This window comes from Corythoichthys intestinalis, chromosome 3 (assembly GCF_030265065.1).
Source record: "Corythoichthys intestinalis isolate RoL2023-P3 chromosome 3, ASM3026506v1, whole genome shotgun sequence".
Classification (NCBI taxonomy): domain Eukaryota; kingdom Metazoa; phylum Chordata; class Actinopteri; order Syngnathiformes; family Syngnathidae; genus Corythoichthys; species Corythoichthys intestinalis.
In genome coordinates, this window is record NC_080397.1 from 56,720,636 (window position 1) to 56,744,787 (window position 24,152).

The following is a 24,152-nucleotide window of genomic DNA, read 5'->3' on the forward strand; positions in this document are numbered from 1 at the left end:
ACGTGCAGGCAGCACCTCCAACATGATTTCACATTTACGTGATCGTCATCCGTCACTCTACACAAAATTTAAGATAAGTAAACTCTGTCTTGAACGTCTCCCACCAGCTACGAGAGTTCATTCAAGCTGGTTTAGTGTCTCTAGCGATGGTAAAACAAATATTATACCGTAAGCTTGTTAACAAGGCAGACAACGTGGGTAGTTAGCATGCCAAGACGGCTAACTAGTTTCCTCTCTACCTTTAGCCTACTTTTGTAAAGTCTCGAGCCATTGTAAACATCTGCCAATTTGCATATATATTGTGAAAAATAAATCATATTCAATGGAAAACTTTGTTTTAACCCATACATCTCAAAATAACACAATTTATAGCTATAATTGCAATATAATTGCAACTGCGGTATTTTTGCTTAAGGTTATCATACCGTCAAAATCTCATACCGGCACATGCCTACTACAAATACATAATGAGCCTTCATGATTAAATTTTTATTTTATCTGCAGTGCATCCCATAGAGAATGACGCACCACGTGTCTACTCTGTTGTATGATGCGGCCTCAAGTTTAACCTCTTTACAATATTAATGAATTACTGTAATTTTTGGATTATAAGGGGCCACCCACCAAATTTGACACGAAAACGACATTTGTTTATAGATAAGCCGCACGTGTCCTCAATGTATAATGGGGGATATTTCATCAAAAAGATATGAACCGGCAAGACTTTACTGAACAGCGGCATCATACGACTGTCATAAGACCAAATGAACCACCATGAAGCTAGAACCAATTGGCAAAAAGTTTCATTTGGCCATCACTGCTCCCCTGGGGGAGACAAACTCTGCTGCCACCTGCTGTCAACACTGTTGTTGTCCAACAAGCCTCCTAGCATGAATTGCAGTGCTACAGATGTAAATAATAATCAAAATTCATGTTCTGTGCTAATTATTTCTTCAGTTACTGCTCCATTAATTGCTTTTTATGGTATCTGGCCACACTTTATTTGACAGTGGCGCCATAAGACTGTCATTTGACAATCATAATTTTGACGTGACACTGTCATGAGCACTAATGAATGCTTATGACAGATGTCATTTAGTGTTATCCAACAAATTATCTCGCTTTTGAATGGACATAAATGGAGTTAGTGACATAATTTGCCGGATGACATCTGTCATAAGCAGTGTTGTTAATAACGGCGTTACAATATAACGGCGTTACTAACGGCGTTTTTTTTCAGTAGTGGGTAATCTAATTAATTACTTTTCTCATCTTGGCAACGCCGTTACCGTTACTGAGGACGGAAAGGCATGCGTTACTATATTGGTCGAAAAGTCTGAGGGAGACGGACTCACCGAGACGACAGAGCAGAGCAGGAGTAGGGAGGAGGCAAGAAAGTTGTGACGCCGAGCAAACGCGATGCTAGGTAGCTCCAATAATACATGTTGTACCGATAGCCTACAAACTACGCCCGCATGTTATGGTAGATATGGTAGACATGGTAGATATCACATGTACTGTACATAGATATAACCAGTGTTGTTAATCTTACTGAAAAAAAGTAATTAATTATAGTTACAAATTACTTCTCCCAAAAAGTAATTGCGTTAGTAACTCAATTACCTGAATGTAAGAGTAATTAGTTACTTGGCAAAGTAATTGGTGATAATTACTTTTTTTTTTCCCTCAAAAAAAAAAAAAAAAACATTGGCCACACTATGTGAAGTTTTTTGTGAAGGTTTTTGGTACAATTGGCCCGAGCCCAATTCTTTACCCTAATTTACCCTTTACCCTGAATCAACTGTTAAAAGTTGTTAAAATTGCTCCCATTATTGCATTTGTTCCCTTCTCTCTACTTTCGACATATGAAAGTTTTAAAACTGTTTCATCATTTAAAGATAGATTCAAGTCAAGATTTTGCCGATTTAGAAGTATTTTAGATAAAAAGTTACTTAGGTTCGCTAGGAAGGTTCTTTACAACAGAGCCGTCCTAAAAAGTCTACTGCTTTAAGATGGCGGCTGTCTACTAACGCATTTAGTGCCATGCAGTGTTGTTAATTTTACTTTAAAAAGGTAATTAATTACAGTTACAAATTACTTCTCCCAAAAAGTAATTGCGTTAGTAACTCAGTTACCTGAAAAAAAAAAAACAACAACAACAAAAACAAAAACAAAAAAACAGGTCACACAATGTGAAGTTTAAAGGATTTGGGGGACAATTGGCCCTAGCCCAATTCTTTACCCTCCACTTAACTAGACACAAGGGTATTGCGATAACTAGCTAGTAACCTTTGCTATGTGTGGAAGTCATTTAAAGTTGTGAATCAATCATTAAAGTTGTTAAAATTTCTCCCGTTATTGCATTAGTTCCCTTCTGTCTACTTTAAACATGTGTAAGTTTTAAAACTGTTTCATCATTTAAAGATAGATTTAAGTTAAGATTTTGCCGATTTAGGAGCATTTTAGATGAAAAAAAAATTACTTAGGTTCGCTAGGAAGGATCTCTACATCAGGGCCTTCCTGAGAGGTCTACTGCTTTAAGATGGCGGCTGTTTACAAACGCATGTAGTCCTTAAAACATGTTGGCAATGCAGCAGTGTCTGTCATTTGCATCTAGTTCTATAATATGATATCTACCGTGTCATGTGGGTGTAGTTTGTCGGCTATGGCTGCAGTCAGGTATTATTGGAGCCACCTAGCATCGCAGTTGCAACGGCGTCTTCCCCACTCCTGCTCTGCTCTCGTCCCCGTGAGTCCGTTTCTCTCAGACTTTTTTTAATTCAACCAACTTAGTAACGCATAGTAACGCACGCCTTTCCCGCCTCAGTAACGGTAACGGCGTTGCCAAGATGAGAAAAGTAATTAATTAGATTACTCATTACTGAAAAAAATAACGCCGTTAGTAACGCCGTTATATTGTAACGCCGTTATTAACAACACTGGATATAACTAGATGCAAATGACAGACATGGCACTAAATGAGTTAGTAGACAGCCGCCATCTTAAAGCAGTAGACTTTTTAGGACGGCTCTGTTGTAGAGAACCTTCCTAGCGAACCTAAGTAACTTTTAATCTAAAATACTTCTAAATCGGCAAAATCTTCACTTGAATCTATCTTTAAATGATGAAACAGTTTTAAAACTTTCATATGTCGACAGTAGAGAGAAGGGAACTAATGCAATAATGGGAGCAATTTTAACAACTTTTAACAGTTGATTCAGGGTAAAGGGTAAATTAGGGTAAAGAATTGGGCTCGGGTCAATTGTACCAAAAACCTTCACAAAAAATTTCCCATCGTGTGGCCAATGTTTTTTTTTTTTTTTGGAGGAAAAAAAAAAAAAAAAAAAAAGTAATTATCACCAATTACTTTGCCAAGTAACTAATTACTCTTACATTCAGGTAATTGAGTTACTAACACAATTACTTTTTGGGAGAAGTAATTTGTAACTATAATTAATTACTTTTTTTCAGTAAGATTAACAACGCTGGTCATAAGCATTCAGTAATTCCCATTATAGTGTCATGTCATAAATATGACGGTCTTATGATGGGTCCTATCAACCCAATTAAATCAACAAATAAGCCACACTGGACTATACGCCGCAGGTTTCAAAATGAAGTAAAAAAGTAGCGGCTTATAGTTTGTGTCATGTTTGTCCTCCTACAGAAACTATATTAAGACAAAAAATATTTTTCCATTTTCAAACATTTTTGAAAAAGCTCCAAGGAGCCACTAGGACAGCGCTACAGCCGCGGGTTGCTGACCCTTGATCTAGGCCAGGGGTGTCCAAACTTTTTGCAAAGGGGGCCAGATTTGGTGTGGTAAAAATTTGGGAGGCCGACCTTGGCTGATGTCTTTTACCTAGACCAATATATTTAAGCACATTTTAGCAAAGCCATTCTGTGTGTCACATTTGCTTTATTATTTTTTTAATTAATAATTTCAACAATCTCGCAACTAACCTCTGTGGCGTTCTCTTTCGACTCTCGGGCTCTTGCAAAATACTGCTGTTGTAAAATTAAACTAGCTTCAAGTTGCTTCAATTTCTCGCTACGTATCTTGCCTGTAATCTCATCGTACATGTCAGCGTGTCTTGTTCGGTAACATCGCCTCACATTGAACTCTTAAAGACAGCGACTGTCTTTTTGCAAATGAGGCAGACAGTTGTTGTATATTTTAGTGAAGAAATAGTCAATTTCCACCTATCCTTGAACCGTCGGCCGTCGCAGTCAACTTTCTTTTTTTTTGTTGATTGTCGCCATTTTAGAAAATTTGGAGTAAAGGGCCACATGGGGTAATGTTGCTTAGAGTGCTGCTGCCTTTTTGTGGGTAAATGAGGAGCAGCATTTAGTGTGTAAGATACTTCATATGCTGGTAGAAGTACTGCTGACCAATTTATTAAGTCTGCGTGTGGGCCAGACGAATTGATTTTATGACAGATGCTGGGGGCCGGATGAAATTTGACCACGGGCCGCATTTGCCCCCCGGGCCGGACTTTGGACACGTCTGATCTAGGCAATATGATGATACGTATAGCTAAAACGATATGTATTGTTGTCACAAATGTTTTCAATTGTCACTATCGTCGATTTTAATATTACCGTATTGGCTCGAATATGAGATGGCCCTGATTATAACACGACCCCCTCTTTTTCAAGACTCAAGTTTGAAAAAAAGACTTTTTGAACACCAAATTAATTTTTATACAGAAAATAATTACAGTACATCTGAAAAAATGATTATAACAATATATTTGAGAGAGAAAGCATGTTATTTTGCCTCATTCAAATCTTAATATCTGAACTAAAGTGCAATCACATCTGTAAATGAATGGCTTCTGGTTTTTGAAATGTAGATAAACCAATCTATTGTGATAAAACAACAAAACTGCAATAACTGCAATAACCATCAAAGTGAGGTCTAACTGTAACTGTAGTCTTGAAACAAATCTTAAGAAAAACGTTGCAATAAAATAATGCAAACTAGTTAAACTTGAGAGTAGCTGAGATCTGTCATAACAGAACAACGCTTCAATGATATCTGGCGCCATCTAGCGTCGTGAATGGGTATAATGTCTAGACAGCGAATATAAGACGACCCCCACTTTTTCAGTCTTATTTCAATGCTAAAAACACTGTCTTACGTATATTCGGGCCAATACGGAATATCATAAAAATATTGTACTTTACAGTGCTTTTAATTTTTAAATCAATGATGCAGAATGGCCACTAGATGCTCCTACACCAACAAATTAGGGGTGTGTGTGATAAATCATCACACTTCACAAATGTAACTGTGCATAGAACGAGCAATTAATAAAAATAATAATGATTTTGAGCTAGTGAACACTCTGTACTACCGCATTGGGAAAGAATCAGTCATCAACAAAGACAAATGCGATTATGAATAACCTTTTAAAGAAACTTTTTTTAAAACATAAAAGATCAAAACAGAGTCTAATCTTTTATTTATTAAATATTATTATTTGTTTTACCTTGTAGCTTAGCAGTATGCGTTGCAGTGCACGGTAGATAGCCTTCACGTCATTTTCAGCCCGAACCTCAAAATTGTGTTTATCTGGTGGCAGCAGGTCCTCTGTTGTTTTTTCCAGTAGCGCAGTGCGCTCAGCATTGTAGACGTTATTAAGATTAGGCATCTGGTTACTTCGCACCTATATGGAAAATAAAGACAAAGCTGAAAATTTGATTGATGACACTCCTAAAAATCAGGTAGCGTTAAATTGTATTAAACCAATCACATATTATACGGACTTTACAGCATTTTCATAATATATCTTGAGTGCTTACAGAAAAATGGTGACAAAATGAAAATAGCATTGCATTATTCTTACAGTGTCCAGTACGAAGATGTTGGCTTTGCGCTGAGAAGGGATAAAAAGGCCAAAGATGGCCTTGTGCCCCTGACTGTGATGGTAAAGGTACATATGACGAACACTCCCTAGAAGAAATAAAGACATTACCAGACTCCTGTAAAATCAATTAATAAATCACACCAACATGTATTGCGGTAAAAAATAGTCAAACCTGGTTCCAAGTAGCTAAACTGGGCCAGAGACCTCATATCTAGATGCTCCAAGTCGAAAGTGTCAGCCTCTCTTCCAGCCACATCCCTTCCAACACGCTTATTGACCATACAAAGACATCCAAGCTGCACTAGTGCACGAAACAGTAGTGGCACCTAAAAGGTGGATGAGCAAAGCTCATGAGTGTTTTATAACGTCATCTTAACATCTACACTATTTAAAAGTGGTTACATGGGACCAGACATGTGCCGATGACCGGTTTCCAGGTCTTCCGTGGTATGAAAACGTCGCAATTTCAAAACTGCAAATATTTCCCGTCATACCGTCCCTAAGGTATTAGCTATTTTTTATGTCTCAAAAATGCAGGGAGAAACCCCTCGCTTGCAGCTAGCTGCAAGGCTCAACCCTCCCCCACCGGTTGTTGCTCAGTGTCAGTGAGTCAGCTGTGCTACACGATAGCTGGAGGAGGTGAAACTCCTGAACTTTTTTTCCCCATCGAAGAAAATAAAATCGATGGTATGGGAATACTTAGGCTATAGAAAAGTTAGAGACGGTTGTGGCTTAGAGGAGGCGGGCCAACCGATATGTAAAACACGTTAGGCTGCCGAGGAGGCAATACCTCCAAAATAATTTCGCATTTATACAAAATTAAAGGTTAGTAAACACTGTCATAAACGTTTCCCACCAGCTACAAGAGTTAACTCCAGCATGTTTAGTGTGTCTAGCGGTGGTAAAATGTGGGTTTTTTTCTCTGGCAACTGTCTGTGTTAAGAAAGAGTGTGTGTATAATGTAAACATGGTGCAAGTAATCCACACGTGGTTTTTATGGAAAATAATCCAATTATTTTACTCTGGATGTAATAATGATGAGCGGTGTCTGTGTGTTTAGGGCAGGCTCACCGAAACAACTGCATTGATTTTATTCAGAATATTTCAGTTTTTTTATGTTTTTGCTTATTCTAATTTGCTAATATGTTTTGAAAAATAAAAATCCTGTTCAATGGAAAAAGGTTGTTTGGTTTTTTATAAAATCCAGATCTCAAAGTACAGTGATCCCTCGGTTTTTTGTGTTTATTGGAGACCTGAAACCGCCTTGATAAGTGAAAAACCGCGAAGTAGCGCCCCTTCCCCTACATTTTTTGTGTGTGTGTGTGTGTGCAGGGTCCCTCCAGGATTGCTAAATCTAAATTCAAGACTTTTAAGACCTTTTTTAATGCCTTTTCAACTGAAAATTAATACTTTTCTCGCACCCATTATTTAGATAATATTGAATCATATTAAAAAAAATAAAGCACTGAACATCAAATTTAACCTCAATTACTAAGTGTGTTTGACAAAAGAATGCACATTTATTGAAGATACAATTAAAACACATTTAAATATAAGGTCTTTCAGAATTTTTTTCCCCAGGATAAAATGGATTTTACACTATAATTGTAAAGCAACTTCAGAAATTACATTTGCAATATAACAGGTTTCCCGTTTAAGACGACCTAGTCAAGGTAGTAGGTAGGTGATTGTCAAGTTGGCCACCTTAACTGTAAAGTGCTTGCAATTGGCAGTGAAAGTTTAAAAAACAGCCACTAAATGGCAGTAGTTTACCATTAATTTCCACAAAATAAAAAAGCTACACACGAACATTTCCCTTGGTAATTGTTTTTTTTCTAATCACATTACAAGAAGTATAAAAAACCGATGTTAATCCTTTGTTAGCTATTGAAGACATTTCTTTTAATCAGATAGAGAAAATCCATAGTCTTATTTAATCAAGAAAAACACTTAAATATACCAGGAGGTGTTTTACTATCACCTACATTATAATTTGCCTATCACCATGCCATGTTATTCAGATCAACGTTAGTACGTTACCCCGCACTCGTTCCAATAATAGACAGTGTCAACCGTGTTGTGTATCTGAGAGTGATGGTGAATCTACGACTCCGGTTTATCCATGCTAAGGCTAGTGCACCTGCCAATACCCCATTGAACATGGCTAACTCTTGAGTTAAAACTGCGAAATTCACATTCATTCGAAAGGCAAACCGTGCAGAAATACATTATTGCATGTAACACATTTTAATAGGAGAAATTGGCAACTTACTTTGAAATGTTAAGCAGGTCCACTGCCTTCGCATGATCCATAAACTGCGACCCAAAGTATCTGGATGCGACTTGGTCGCCGATCCAATACCTCACATGCTGGTCCAACTGTTTGGACTTGGTTGTCTTGTTGAGGGTTTTGTCGAACATAACTAAGGCATCTGAGCAGTTCCTTGCGTTAACACACAGTACTGTGCGATTGCCTGCTGTTGTAATGTTGATGCTAACGGCGCTGACGCACGAGGTGCAGCTCATCGTAAAAATTCTACGCGTCATCTTCGTTATGGATTTAAAAAAAAAAAAAAAAAAACCTTTGTCACGGATATAATTTAGGTTGCACTGAGATGTTCTTGAAAATTAAAACCACGGTGAAAAAATTCCAGACTTACGACAGCTAATTTAATGCTTTTAATACTTTTAATAATGGAAAACTAAATTCATTGCTTTTTTAATGCTTTTAATAACCCGCGTGTACCCTGGTGTGTTCAATGTATTTATTCAGATTTAGCATTGGAAAGAGATACATATAAAACGTGTTTTTTCCCACTTTTTTCCCCCCTAAAGTATACTTTAAAAACACTTTTATGGATATACTGAATATTTTTTAATAAATGGTTTTAAGCACTTCAAATGTAATAATCATTATAAGTTTTAAACATGTAACTGTCCCACTGAATTATTTCTAAACAAGTATAATGCAGAAAAATGCTTAGCTTTATTAAATGCTTCACTTTATTGGGTCCACTCAAATCCGCTCAAGCTGCTCACTTACACACAATGAGTTGCCCCAGCAACTGTTTAACAAGTTCAACGATGACTGACGCATGCGACGCTTTGAAGTTCACGTCTCTGGCAAGATCAAACCCAAACGTCTGTCAATCACCGTTAAGTTTAACAAGCAACTCCAGTGCACTGCCTGACCAACAAAGAGCAGGGAGAGGGAGGGAGAGTGAGACTACGCGATCGCTCAGGAGAGCTCATCTGTATTTATTTATTTATATTTGTAATTGGAAAAAAAAACGCGATGAACTGAGGGCATGAAGTTTGAAGCGCGAAGTAACGAGGGATCACTGTACATTGTCTTTATGCAATACCTGTGTTTCATAGACCCCTTCAATGTCTGGGGCCGAGAGGTCAGCGTTGATCTCGTTTATGTGCTCCTGGTACATGTCCTCAGGTACACAGTACTCATAGAGGTAGTATGCAATGTTGGAACGAGGGAGCATACGGTTCACCTGATGCAACACACAAGTAAAGCATGTTCATTAGATAACGTCAATGAAATTACATCGGTTTATTTACCTTTTTGTATGTGGGTCCCTCTTCCTGTTTTGGGACTTTCTGGTTGACATAGAAGATGCGAGGAATAGTGAGCTTCATGCAATGGAGGTCGTTTCCAATCACAGCCCATAACTTGTAAAGTCCAGGGTGGCTGGTTTCTGCAATCTACAAAGTATCGGATAAATAACTTCAAATAATACATTTGTCTACGACTAATTTACAGTGGGGCAAATAAGTATTTAGTCAACCACCAATTGTACAAGTTCTCCTACTTGAAAAGATTAGAGAGGCCTGTAATTGTCAACATGGGTAAACCTCAACCATGAGAGAGAGAATGTGGGAAAAAAAAAACAGAAAATCACATTGTTTGATTTTTAAAGAATTTATTTCCAAATTAGAGTGGAAAATAAGTATTTGGTCTCCAACAAACAAGATTTCTGGCTGTCAAAGAGGTCTAACTTCTTCGAATGAGGCTCCACTCGTTACCTGTATTAATGGCACCTGTTTTAACTCATTATCAGTATAAAACACACCTGTCCACAACTCAATCAGTCACACTCCAAACTCCACTATGGCCAAGACCAAAGAGCTGTCGAAGGACACCAGAGACAAAATTGTAGACCTGCACCAGGCTGGGAAGACTGAATCTGCAATAGGTAAAATGCTTGGTGTAAAGAAATCAACTGTGGGAGCAATTATTAGAAAATGGAAGATATACAAGACCACTGATAATCTGCCTCGATCTGGGGTTCCATGCAAGATGTCACCCCGTGGCGTCAAAATGATAACAAGAACGGAAAGTAAAAATCCCAGAACCACATGGGGGGACCTAGTGAATAACCTACAGAAAGCGGGGACCACAGTAACAAAGGCTACTATCAGTAACACAATGCGTTGCCAGGGACTCAAATCCTGCACTGCCAGACGTGTCTGCCTGCTGAAGCTAGTACACGCCCAGGCCCGTCTGTGGTTCGCTAGAGAGCATTTGGATTATCCAGAAGAGGACTGGGAGAACGTGTTATTGTCAGATGAAACCAAAATAGAACTTTTTGGTAGAAACACAGGTTCTCGTGTTTGGAGGAGAAAGAATACTGAATTGCATCCGAAGAACACCATACCCACTGTGAAGCATGGGGGTGGAAACATCATGCTTTGGGGCTATTTTTCTGCAAATGGACCAGGACAACTGATCTGTGTAAAGGAAAGAATGAATGGGGCCATGATTTGAGAGATTTTGAGTGAAAATCTCCTTCCATCAGCAAGGGCATTGAAGATGAGACGTGGCTGGGTCTTTCAGCATGACAATGATCCCAAACACACAGCCAGGGCAACAAAGGAGTGGCTTCGTAAAAAGCATTTCAAGGTCCTATAGTGGCCTAGCCAGTCTCCAGATCTCAACCCCATAGAAAATCTGTGGAGGGAGTTGAAAGTCCGTGTTGCCCAACGAAAGCCCCAAAACATCACTGCTCTAAAGGAGATCTGCATGGAGGAATGGGCCAAAATACCAGGAACAGTGTGTGAAAAGCTTGTGAAGAATTACAAAAAACATTTGGCCTCAGTTATTGACAACAAAGGGTACATAACAAAGTATTGAGATGAACTTTTGGTATTGACCAAATACTTATTTTCCACCATGATTTGCAAATGTTTTTTTTTAAAAATCAAACAATGTGATTTTCTGTGTTTTTTTCCCCACATTCTGTCTCTCATGGTTGAAGTTTACCCATGTTGAGAATAACAGGCCTGTCTAGTATTTTCAAGTGGGAGAACTTGCACAATTAGTGGTTGACTAAATACTTATTTACCCCACTGCACTTCTTCAGAAAATTTGGGGAATACCATCTAAAAAAAGAATAAGAAGGTGGTGTGGGTGAGGTACTACATGCCCACCTGCACAATTTGCCAGGGCATGTCCAGGATGCTGCGAGCAGTTTTTCGAAGGAAACTTCCTAGACCTGTGGTGGGGCCATCTCTGATCACGCCTCCGCCTACAGGCTGAGCTTCTCCATCCAGCAGTCTTCTTTTCTTCTTTCTTTCCTTCCTCTGCCTCATCTGCAGTTCCCACTTTTTCTTATGGTAACGCAACCACACAAGACGCTCCTCCTGTACAGAGACAGAATTTAAATAAAAGATGCCTTAAAAAATGGTTTTGTAATTCCACACCTGATCGGTGTGACCACAGCACTATTTGTGAAAGAGTCAAATTTTCATAAAAATTCATAGACTTGTTTGCAGTGTTGTTAATAACGGTGTTAGAATATACTGTAACGGCATTACGGACGGTGTTATTTTCTTCAGTAGTGAGTAATCTAATTAATTACTTTTCTCATCTTGGCAACGCCGTTACTGTTACTGAGGCGGGATAGGCGTGCGTTACTATGTTGGTTGACTGACACGAGAAAAGTCTGAGAAAGACGGACTCACGGAGACGAGAGAGCAGAGCAGGAGTTGGGAGGTGGCAAGGGAAGGTGACACCGTTGCAAACGCGATGCTACTATGCTAGGTGGCTCCAATAATACCTGACTCTAGCCGATAGCCTACAAACTACGCCCACATGATGCTTGAGTAGATATCACATACTGTATATACAGAACTAGATGCAACTGACAGACACGGCGGCATTAGCAACAAGTATAATAAAGAACTAGATGCGTTAGTAAACAGCCGCCATCTTAAAGCAGTAGCCTTCTCATGAAGGCTCTGTTCCTGAACCTTTTTTTCTAAGAAGGTCCTAAATCGGCAAAATCTTGACTTAAATCCATCTTTAAACGATGAAATAGTTGTTAAACTTACACATGTCAAAAGTAGACAGAAGGGAACTAATGCAATAACAGGAGCAATTTTAACAACTTTAACGGTTGATTCACAACATTAAATGAATTCCACACAAAGCAAAGGTTACAATCTAGGTATCGCAATATCCCCAATACCCCTGTGTCTAGTTAAGTTTAGGGTAAAGAATTGGGCTAGGGCCAATTGTCCCAAAAAACCCTTTAAACTTCACATTGTGTGACCTGTTTTTTTTTTTTTTTTTTTTTTTTTTTTTTTTTGGGGGGGGGGGGGGCATGAAAATTATCACCAGTTACTTTGCCAAGTAACTAATTACTCTTACATTAACAACCCAGCTAGTTAGAATTAACAAGTAGGGAATTTGTGTATTTTGTCTGCATCGTCCTTCCCAATCTTGTGAACTTTGACAAGGCAACCAGTCAATTGATTACCTTCGTCTTGCCCATTGCTGGTGGCGGTCCCAAGACTTCTCTCCATGACTGGGTGAGCTCAATATCCTGAGACTCTACCTGGCTGTCCTCCCCTTGAGAAGCTCTCTTCCTCTTGGTGCTGATGGGAATGGCTGGCTGTAGAGGCTTGGCTGTCATACCAAAGTCCTCCATATCCGGAACTGGATAGCCCCCAGCGAACTGATGAGCCACCTGAAGAGGAATAGAAATATTCCATGTCCACTTAAAGCATTGCAATACAGGTGACAGAAATGGCAGTGTGGATAACTTAATGATTAAGGGATACCAAACTCATCTTTGTCTTGGGTCAAATGATCAAACAGCTCATGTTGTTGTTGCTGCTGGGTGTGTCTACATTATGATTTTTCAAAATATATTCCTCCGTTATTCGTGGACGGATCAAAATGAAAATTGGTAGGTACATTCTAGGCATGTATATGCATTGATCCACAGGGGCTGATTTTTATGTATTTATTTTTTTGCATCAGGACTGATTAATCAATTGCAAACACTATATTGCCTTGAGGTTAGGAGTTAGCCAGTAGAGGGCATGCACACTTTTCATCACAGCCTTCAGCCGCCTGTAGTAACGCAGTAGGTGAGGGGTCAGGAACCTTTTTGACTGAGAATGTTTTACGTCCATATCTATGAAGGATTCAGGGACCTAGGCATTTATTCACAAGAAGTTTCACGGGAAAAGCTCTTTTTACATAAGGCGGCCGCTAGCTACATTCACTAAGACTACCATTGTACTTTGACATATTTACGTAAAATAAATGATAACTGCTCGTTTTTTGGTTGTTTTTTTTTTCTTTCAACCAAGAATCGAGACTGTTTTACGTCCATTTCTATTAAGAATTCGGGGATTTAAGTATTTATTCACAAGAATTTTCCCCGGAAATGCTCTGTTTACATCAGGCGGCCGCTAGTTACATACACGAACACACTAGCATTGTACTTTGACATATTTACGTAAAATAAATACTAACTGCACTTTTTTTTTTTTTTGCTTGTAACCAACAATCCAGGCTGTTTTACGTCCACATCTATAAAGAATTCTCACCGGAAAAGCTCTGTTTACATTAGGCGGCCACTAGCTACATATACTAACAGACTAGCATTGTAGTTCGACATATTTACGTAAAATAAATTCTAACTGCATGTTTTTTTGTGCTTTTAACCAAGAATCGATACTGTTTTACGTCCATACCTATAAAGAATTCTCACCGGAAAAGCTTTGTTTACATAAGGCGGCCGCTAGCTACATACACTAACAGACTAGCATTGTACTTCGACATATTTACGTAAAATAAATGCTAACTGCACGGTTATTTGCTTTTAACCAAGAATCGAGACTGTTTTACATCCATATCTATAAAGAATTCAGGGACTTAAGCATTTATTCACCAGAATTTTCAACGAAAAAAAAGGTCTTTGTCTGCGATTGCACTCTGTCAGCTTTGACGGCCTCGCCAACAATGCAGGCCCCTATTCATGGGCCCCACGCCCTGTCAATAAATTATGAAGTCTATGCCCCAACGCATTTTTGATATACTCCTGTTCACTCGGCATTGAGTTGGGAGGGGCCAGTCCCATTGCTGGCTGAGCGGAAACACGCGAGGCGCGGTCTGTCACGCTCATCTCCATACAATCTACGACGGAAGGACCACCATTGGGCAATGAATTGAAGCATATTATTGCGACGTACGTTTGAAGGGTCCAAAATCAATAGGTGAATGCACGTTTAGCTCATTAAAGCTTGTGCTTGTTGATGTTGCTTGTGTTTTTTCACTTTGAGCACTGTGGAACTTAACCTGAAATTTTAAGTGTAGGATTATCCCCAACAATGGGATTTAAGTGTAGAGCAGAAGATTGTCAGCAAAATAAATAAATAAATAAAGATGAATGGAGTAGATGAAAAATTTACCCCATTTATAAACAGTCTGGAGACATGATAACCATTTAAGTTTTTAATTCAAAATTTTTTATCTTAATTTCTTTGTAATTAATGTATTTTTTTCACTCATCCGGTTTTGATATTAAAATGTTCTGTTCAACTAAGAATTTTAAAAGAGTAGAAAAATGCTTGCAAAACTGACAACTAAAAATTTAGCTTTTTAGCGAGAAGTCAATGTTTAGCTTTCACGGGCCACACAAAATCAGGTGCCAAACCAGATTCGGCCCTCAGGCCTTGATTTGACACCTGTGACTTAACCGACAACTTGTGACACAACAGGCCAGAAATTACACATTCTTAATCAGGATTCGCATCTAACAACAAGATCCATGAATTGACAAATTGATTATTATTCACCCAATATGAACATTTTGTCTGTTTATTTAACCTACCTGCCGCTTGCCCTCACTGGTGAACATCTCGCTGATTTTCTTTTGCTTGTAGATATCATTTTTCTCAAGAAGTTTCTTGTGGAGCCAGTCAGGATGTCGCACTCGAGGGACTGGATTCTTCACCTTAAAATTAAAAGAGGTTAAAACTGCTACATCATATACTGTATAGTAAGCAAAACTGTTGACCATTACCATACCAAAACATATAAGACATCCTAGTATGATGCTGTTAAGCACAAACTGGTGTAATAATACTCATACAATATAATCTATAACGACTACCTCTCAGACAATGCACCCACCAGTTAAGGAATAATCTATCTATCTATCTATAGTGGTATGAAAAAATATCGGAACCTTTTGGAATTTCTTACATTTCTGCATAAAGTCACCATCAAATATGATTTGACCTTTGTCAAAATAACACCGATGAGAAACTGTCTGCTTTAAGTGAAAACTCCCAAACATTTATAGGTGTCATATTTTAATAAGGATAGTATGCAAACAATAAAAAGGGAGGAAAAATAAGTTAACAATCACATTTAATATTTTGTGCCCCCCTCCACCCCCGCCCCTTTGGCAGCAATAGCTTCAACCAGATGCTTCCTGTAGCTGCAGATCAGTCTGGCACATCGATCAGGACTAATTTGGGCGCATTCTTCTCTACAAAACTGCTGTAGTTCAGTCAGATTCCTTGGATGTCTGTCATGAATCGCTGTTTTTAGGGCATGCCACAGCATCTCAATGGGGTTCAAGTCTGGACTTTGACTTGGCCACTCCAGAATGTGTATTTTGTTCTTCTGAAACCATTCTGAAGTTGATTTACTTCTGTGTTTTGGATTATTGTCTTGTTGCAGTATCCATCCTCCTTTTGGCTTCAACTGTCCGACAGACGGCCTCAGGTTTTCCTGCGAAACATCCTGATAAACTTTTGAATTCATTCTTCTATTAATGATGGCAAGTTGTCCAGGCCTCGAGGCAGGAAAATGGCCCCAAATCACGATGCTTCTTCCACCATGCTTCACGGTGGGGATGTGGTGTTAATGTTGGTGAGCTGTTTCATTTTTCCTCCACACATGACGTTGTGTGTTACTCCCAAACAACTCAACTTTGGTTTCATCAGTCCACATATTTTGCCAAAACTTCTGTGGAGTGTCCAAGTGCCTTCTTGCGAACATTACACAAGCAACAATGTTTTTTTTTTTTGTTTTTTAGAAAGAAGTGGCTTCCTCCATGGAGTCCTCCCATGAACACCATTCCTGGTCATAGTTTTACATATAGCTGATGTGTGCAGAGATATTGGACTGTGCCAGTGATTTCTGTAAATATTTAGCAGACAATCTAGGGTTCTTTGTTTACCTCTCTGAGTATTCTGCGCTGAACTCTTGGCATCATCTTTGGTGGACGGCCACTCCTTGGAAGAAAAGCAACAGTGCCAAACTCTCTCCATTTGTGGACAACTTCTCTGACTGTCGATTGATGAACATCCAGGCTTTTAGAGATGGTTTTGTATCCTTTCTCAGCTTTATACAAATCAACAATCCTTGACTGCAGGTCTTCAGACACTTCTTTTGACCAAGCCATGATGCACATCAGACAATGCTTCTCATCAAGACAATTCTTACCAGGTGTGTGTATTATACAGGCATGAAAATGGGTCAGGGGTTAAAAAGGTGAGAAAGGTGTGGAGGAAATATGTTCCGGCGTTCTGCCAAAATGTCCTCTGTCGGCGAAACGTCCTACATGTGGCGAATTTGACCATTTTAATTTTTCACATAAGGCTTAATATTCGAGCGGGGGTTTAATTGGTTGAAGGAGTTGATTTCAACCACCATTGACTCGCACTAGCTTAGCCACTCCGGACCCCTGAAACTAACAAATAACTGGCAAACTGCACAGAATTTGTTCAAATCAACTCCAACGACTAATTAAACCCCGGCTAACTCAAAGATTAAGCCTAATGTAAAAAATTCTGCTTCCCCTTTAAAATAAAGACCATTGAATATGGCCATTAAAATGTTGTCTATAAAAGTTTTAGAGCAATAAAATAAACAACAAAAATGAATGAAATGAACAAGAATCCTTCAAACTATTTCATAATGGGTCCAAATTATTTTTCGAACAGATCATGTGACGATAGCACCTTAGAGACAGCCGTTTGCAGTGCTTAGCCAAAACTACAGCTGAGGAGGCAAGATGGATATTTAGAATTTCTTTAAACCTAAGCTTTCAAAACCTTCAACAACAACTGAGCTTGAACCGAGGATTGAGCATTAGCAGTATCAAAAAGTCCTGGCTTTCGTGTTACCTGTTGTGCTGTAATTCCAAGTGGTGCTTGAATTGGATGCTTATAGCGGTCGACAGTCTTTTTGAGCCAGCGCAAAGTTTGCAGCGCACGGAAATATTTTTGTCATCTTTACTGGACAAAAATGTGACGTAATAGCTGTGTTTCCAGTGTGCAAATGCAGCCGTTTGTAGTATATCTCCTGCCTATTTCATTGCATCCTGGAGGGGAAGCAAGGCTGTGTTGTTTTGGCCGCAAACTCCCAGCGCTCACGGCTCACGCATCATGATAATACACGTGACCCTTTTTTTTCCATCCTTGATTAGAAAATGTGACATGTGATGTCACTCCTATGACTACAGTATTCTTCATTCTACATACATTATGGGGCAATAACAAAATAGTAACGCACAGGCATCAAGGAAAGTAATTTTACTCAGATTGCTGATTTAGAAAAATGAACGCGTTAGATTGTTCTTTACTGAAAGAAAGTAATCAGATTACAGTTACGCATTACTCACATAACGCGTTACTGACAACACTGCTTTTATATTACCGTTAAATACACAAGCTTGACGCTACCTTAACGGGAGCTATTTTTTCACCGGACGCTCTGGCAGTGTTCAACGCAAGCTGCGACAAACGGCAGTAACTTTGTCATACCGCAAAATATGAAAACGATTCAAACCATTACTCACCAAATTCAATATGCTGGCGAATGCATTCATCTAAAAAAAAAAAAAATTGGGAGTGAGACCTCACCTCGTCCAGCGAACGTGAATTTGTTCTTAGGACAAGATCATCTGTCGCAATTAGCGATCTTTGACGCTCTTTTTCTCCTCCCCACATACAAACTTGATTCTCTCTCAGCGATTAACCTCAATGAAGTTGCTCTCCTAACTAAGCCTTGCCTATCATTCGTCTTTGTAAGTTTTTAGTAACTTTGTGAATTGAATTTGAAAGGAAAATGTGTGTTTTGTTTTTGGCGAACTTTTTCATGAAGCTAAACTGTTGAAGCGACTCACACGTGGAAAAATACGATTGTACAACGTTTTAAATATATTCATTTGGTATATTTCAGTTACCACGATTTGAGAGATCAATAAATTGAAGAATTTACGCCTTGCGTTTGGAGTGTTTCTTTTTGGGTTTGCTGGAATAGCGTCACTTACGCTCGCACCATCAAACAGAGGAAGGGGTAAGTGCTGCCGCGCCAAGCCACTTCTGGCTGCATTTTCGACACATGAAAAATAACGAATACGTACTACTGTATGACGGAAAATTTTAGTGGTTTTGTAACCGCCACGTTTTCATAGCATGGTAAACCGTGAAGGTAACCGGCACATGCCTACACCCGAACCCCCCCACCCCCCTTAAAAGTTTTCTCCTCGGATCTGCACGATTCACGTAGGTCATCCTTTTTGACTTCAAAACGGCGAATTTCGCCGAAAGGTGAGAGATTTTCATGCCTGATTATAGTGGGCAGGGCAGCTTTCAACCACTCATCAGTGATTGGGCACACATCTGACTTAAATTGTTTGGTAAAAATTGGTTTCAATTGCTCTTTAAGTCTCCTTAGGCAGAGGGTTCACTTACTTATTTTTCCCCCTTCAGTCATTGCATGCTATCCTCATTAAAATATGAAAACCTATAAATGTTTGGGTGGTTTTAGTCAAAGCAGACACTGTTTTTCATCTGTGTGATTTTGACAAATATCAGATCACATTTGATGGTGATTTTATGCAGAAATGTGAGAAATTCCAAAAGGTTCAGATACATACAGTGGTATGAAAAAGTATCTATCTATCTATCTATCTATCTATCTATCTATCTATCTATCTATCTATCTATCTATCTATCTATCTATCTATCTATCTATCTATCTATCTATCTATCTATCTATCTATCTATCTATCTATCTATCTATCTATCTTCTAACGTTTTTTTCCCCCCCTAAATTATTTAAATTATAAATCAAAATTAAAAATAAACTCTTTTTTTCTTAAATTAACCTGTTGCAGCGCTGCTGGGATGGTAATGATTTTCTGGATTGCGCTCCCTAGCCTTTCAATGTAGTAATTCCAATCAAGGATCTGTAATGAGACAAGACAAGAGTGTTGGGGGGAAAAAAAGGCAACATTGAAAATAAAATCCACGATGGTTTTCGATCGAAACCCTTACTGAGCGGATGTCAAAGTCATGCAGGCTAGGCATCTTCAGCCATTTCCGCAGAAAATGTTTGGTCACGCTTGGCTCGGCTTGGAAGATGGCCAAAGGAATGGCTCTGAAAGGGGAGAGATGAGTGAGTCAAGGAAATTTTGCAATTGCAATCTTCCATAATCTATTTAGCCCTTACGAGATACATGCATAGGTGGGTAGAGTAGCCAAAAATTAATAATACTATTCACGTAAAAGTAGTCATCGAAAAAATGTACTCAAGTATAGGTAAAAAAGTATTTGGTGAAAAGAATACTCAAGTAATGAGTAACATTGTGAGTACCTGCTAAAATGTTTGATTTTTTTTTTCCAAACAATGGTATTTTTTTTATCCCAGCCCGAAGTTATCTATATGAACTAGGGTTGTTCCGATCATGTTTTTTTGCTCCTTATCCGATCCCAATCGTTCGAGTTTGAGTATCTGCTGATCCCGATATTTCCCGATCCGATTGCTTTTTTTTTTTGTTCCCGATTCAATTCCAATCATTCCCGATAATTTTTCCTGATCATATACATTTTGGCAATGCATTAAGAAAAAAATGAATAAACCTCGGACGAATATATACATTCAACATACAGTACATAAGTACTGTATTTGTTTATTATGACAATAAATCCTCAAGATGGCATTTACATTATTAACATTCTTTCTGTGAGAGGGATCCATGGATAGAAAGACTTGTAATTCTTAAAGGATAAATGTGACTTTGTATATTGTGACTAAATATTGCCATCTAGTGTAATTGTTGAGCTTTCAGTCAATGATACTGCTGCCATTTAACTTCTGCCCAAATGCATGATGGGAAGTGCAACCATGACTGTGCGTAGTGGTACCAATTGATATATCTTCTCTGCGTTGGAAAATAACATAGGGTGTTAAGAAAAAGATCAACTACTACCTTTCTTCCCCACACTGCTTCCCACGATATTTCTAATTGTTGAGAGAGGGATTGTAAGGCCTTAGCCAATTAAAAAAAGGCTTCAAAGGCTGCCAAAATTCTCTCTACTCATTTTACGTTGCCTTTTAACTCTATGTATACGAAAACGGTGCCATTAAAGATTGAACGTGACAATGCGTGAGTGGGTAGTGCAATGCATGCGTAAATTGCGTTTAATATTTAAATGTTATTACCACCGTTAACTCGATAAATTTGATAGCCCTACTTTAAGCCAAAATTAAAGACTCTGGATGAGTGTAAGACATTTTGTCTGTAACATTACATACAATTAGAAAGCGATTTCATTTAAAAAAATATATATATTAAAAAAAGGCATGTCCGATATTATTTTGCCGATTCCGATGTGATCGAAATAACGTGATCGGACCCGATCGATCTGCATCCCGATTGATCAGGCATCTCTAATATGAACTGTTGTTATTATTATACTGTACTATGAAATATTACATAACCACATTAAGATGAATAAAATAAAATTAAAAAAAAAAAAAAAAAAAAAAAACATCGAATTCCGGCGAAAGAAAAAAAAATCTACAGAAATTAAGCATTATTCGGCCAAAGACCATGAGTGCCATCTAGTGGAGAAAACATTTCCTCGTATGAAACTAAAAGGATCATAACTCCGGTTTTCCGTGGTCAATTATTGCCAAATTAAAGCTTGGTGAGAGATTAAAATCCACGCATTGGACTCATGTTGACGGCAGCGCTCTACGTCAAATACCTGGTACCTCTAAATACGAAGTAAATTCGTTCCAGGACCTTCTTTCTAAGATGGAAATGGTCGAATGTCAAGCAGGAGTTTCCCATAAGAATACATTATTAGTTCAGTTAATTCCGTTCCACAGCCCGAAAACGAGAGGGATAGAGAAAGTGAAAGAGAACTTTTCACTTTCACTTCTTTTATGTCCAGCTGCGGCGGACAGTAGGCATGTTCTGTTGCACAAGTTCTGAAATAAAATGATTAAAAACCTGACGAAGCTGGCAATTTTTTTTTTAGCAATGTTACAATCATAATAATAATTGTTACCTAAACCAGCAAAGATTGGCGAACGGACGTTGGAGGAGGACCGTCAAGATCGTAGACATTCTAAGGCCATACTGTCGAGCCAGTTCACGGACGCGCACACCACGCTGATCTTTTTCTATCATTTCCATCTTCATTTCAATGGTAAGTCTGCACTAACATTCTTGGAACCCATGTCGATTAGTTGATTGCTACGTCCGTCTTGCGGGAAAACAAAGAAACTGCGGCGCTGTCACAAATCGTCGTATTTCGAGCAGGTCGTCGGAAGTAGAAACAAATGGCTTCTCAAATTTGACGTAAGATGTCGAAAAGATCGTGTGTCGAAGCGATCGTATGTCGAGGTACTACGGCACTTCATTTTTTATGGTGCTTTAAAGACGCCACATGATTGAACAGGCCAGCGTGATCATAGAACAGCAAGCTTGAGTCTGATTGGTATAATGGAGTCATGCGATAATTGCTGCGACGTCTAATTGGTAAAACTGGGAGAGCCATTCTTGGTGTTTCTGGGGGAAAAAAAATAAAGAGTAAAGAGGGAAAACATAAAGACTAGCGTAGCCATAAGTAACGGAGTAAGAGTATCGTTTCTTCTTCATAAATCTACTCAAGTAAAAAGTAGGGCTGTCAAACGATTAAAACTTTTAATCGAGTTAATTACAGCTTAAAAATTAATTAATCGTAATTAATCGCAATTCAAACCATCTCTAAAATATGCTATATTTTTCTGTAAATTATTGTTGGAATGCAAAGATAAGACACAAGACGGATATATACATTGAACATATGGTACATACAGTAAGTACTGTATTTGTTTATTATAACAACAAATCAACAAGATGGCATTAACATTATTAACATTCTGTTAAAGCGATTCATGGATAGAAAGACTTGTAGTTCTTAAAAGATAAATGTTAATACAAGTTATAGAAATTTTATAATAAAACCCCTCTTAATGTTTTCGTTTTAATAAAATTTGTAAAATGTTCAATCAAAAATTAAACTAGTAGCTCGCCATTGCTGATGTCATTAATTACACACAATGCTCATGTGGTGTTGAAAACCCATAAAATCGGTCACATCCAAGCACCAGCAGAGGGCGAAAAAACACCAAAACACACAAGTAACAAGTGGACATTACACTGTGCTGTCATTTTAATCTGTTTGAGCAGGGCATGTGCGTTAAATGCGTCAAATATTTTAACGTGATTAATTTAAAAACTTAAATACCGCCCGTTAACGCGATATTTTGACAGCCCTAGTAAAAAGTATGGCTTAGTAAATCTACTCTTAGACGTAAAGTACATTTTTCTTAAAAAGTTACTTAAGTAAATGTAACACGTTACTACCCATCTCTGGCTACATGTGATCATGTCCTACCTCTCTGTGACAGGAGATCCTTCTGGCTTTCGTGAGATAACATAACGACAGCTCAGTCCAGCATCCTTTACCATTTGGTCTCCCAGGAACTCTGCCAACCTCTTGGCTGTGCTAATGGAAGTGGACTTTTGCTCTCCATAGTCCTCCAACTTTTTAGACATGGAGCGATTCTCAGATATCAGGTCAAACAATTCCGCGTCCGGCATGTTGGCAGCCTGAAAGACCAATGAAATAAACATCCTAACTTCATTTTCTTGCGAAAGAAACATAATTAGTGCTGCAACGATTAATCGATTAACTCGAGTATTCGATTAGAAAAAAATATTCGAATTAAATTTTGTTGCTACGAGTATTCGTTTAAAGTGTCATTTTAATGGTTTATTTTGAAAGTGTTTGCATTTTGTTTTATTGATTAGGGTGGATTCACTGCCCAAAGGTCTGCCTCATTTCACATAGTTGACTCTAGCTGCTCCCTGTTAAGACCAACGTAAACTAAATTTTTGTTTGAGTGAATGTTTTTTAATGTATTCATAATTTAGTTTATAGGCATATTGCCTAACCATTTGTTAAGAGCATTTAAAAAAAAAAAAAAATTAGCATTTTATAGCATTTAAGCTAGCGGACTTGTGTTATGCAAGTTAGCCAATTGTTCTTTTCTTGTACTTAGATCCTTATTTATTAATTTTTTTCTACCATTTGAGGCTCAGCTCAGATACTTTTTTTATGTTCCTTATCCGATTACTCTATTATTCGAACTAACTTGTTCATCGATTAATCGACTACTAAAATAATCGATAGCTGCAGCTCTAAACATAATTCCAGGGCTGCAGCTATAGATTATTTTAGTAATCGATTAGTCCATCAACTACCATATTGGCCCGAATATAAAACAGTGTTTTTTGCATTGAAATAAGACAAAAAAATAGTGGGGATCGTCTTATATTACCTGTCTAGACATTATACCCATTCACGACGCTAGATGGCGCCAGATATCATTGAAGCGATGTTCTGTCATGACAGATCTCAGCTACGCTCAAGTTTAACCAGTTTGCATTTTTTTGCAATGTTTTTCCTTATTCAGATTTGTTTCATGCATTTTTTTGCAATGTTTTTCCTTATTCAGATTTGTTTCAAGACTACAGTTACAGTTAGACTTCACTTTAATGGTTAATGCAGTTATTGCAATTTTGTTGTTTTATCACAATAGATTTGTTTATTTACATTTCAAAAACCCGAAGTCATTCATTTACAAATGTGATTCCACTTAAGTTTACATAT

General features: G+C 38.2%; 1 protein-coding gene across 1 annotated transcript in view; it reads right to left on the reverse strand.

Annotated features, from left to right (window-relative positions):
- Positions 1-24,152, reverse strand: part of LOC130913985 (DNA polymerase epsilon catalytic subunit A-like) — a 77,803-nt gene that overhangs the window by 19,685 nt on the left and 33,966 nt on the right. The window contains exons 25-35 of the mRNA XM_057832996.1: positions 22,875-23,089; positions 19,479-19,581; positions 19,310-19,390; positions 15,014-15,136; positions 12,647-12,856; positions 11,316-11,528; positions 9,447-9,590; positions 9,239-9,379; positions 6,046-6,199; positions 5,853-5,959; positions 5,496-5,672 (exon numbers count right to left, since the gene is read on the reverse strand). Coding sequence (XP_057688979.1) covers positions 5,496-5,672; positions 5,853-5,959; positions 6,046-6,199; positions 9,239-9,379; positions 9,447-9,590; positions 11,316-11,528; positions 12,647-12,856; positions 15,014-15,136; positions 19,310-19,390; positions 19,479-19,581; positions 22,875-23,089 — 1,668 coding nt within the window. The remainder of the gene's footprint in view (positions 1-5,495; positions 5,673-5,852; positions 5,960-6,045; positions 6,200-9,238; positions 9,380-9,446; positions 9,591-11,315; positions 11,529-12,646; positions 12,857-15,013; positions 15,137-19,309; positions 19,391-19,478; positions 19,582-22,874; positions 23,090-24,152) is intronic.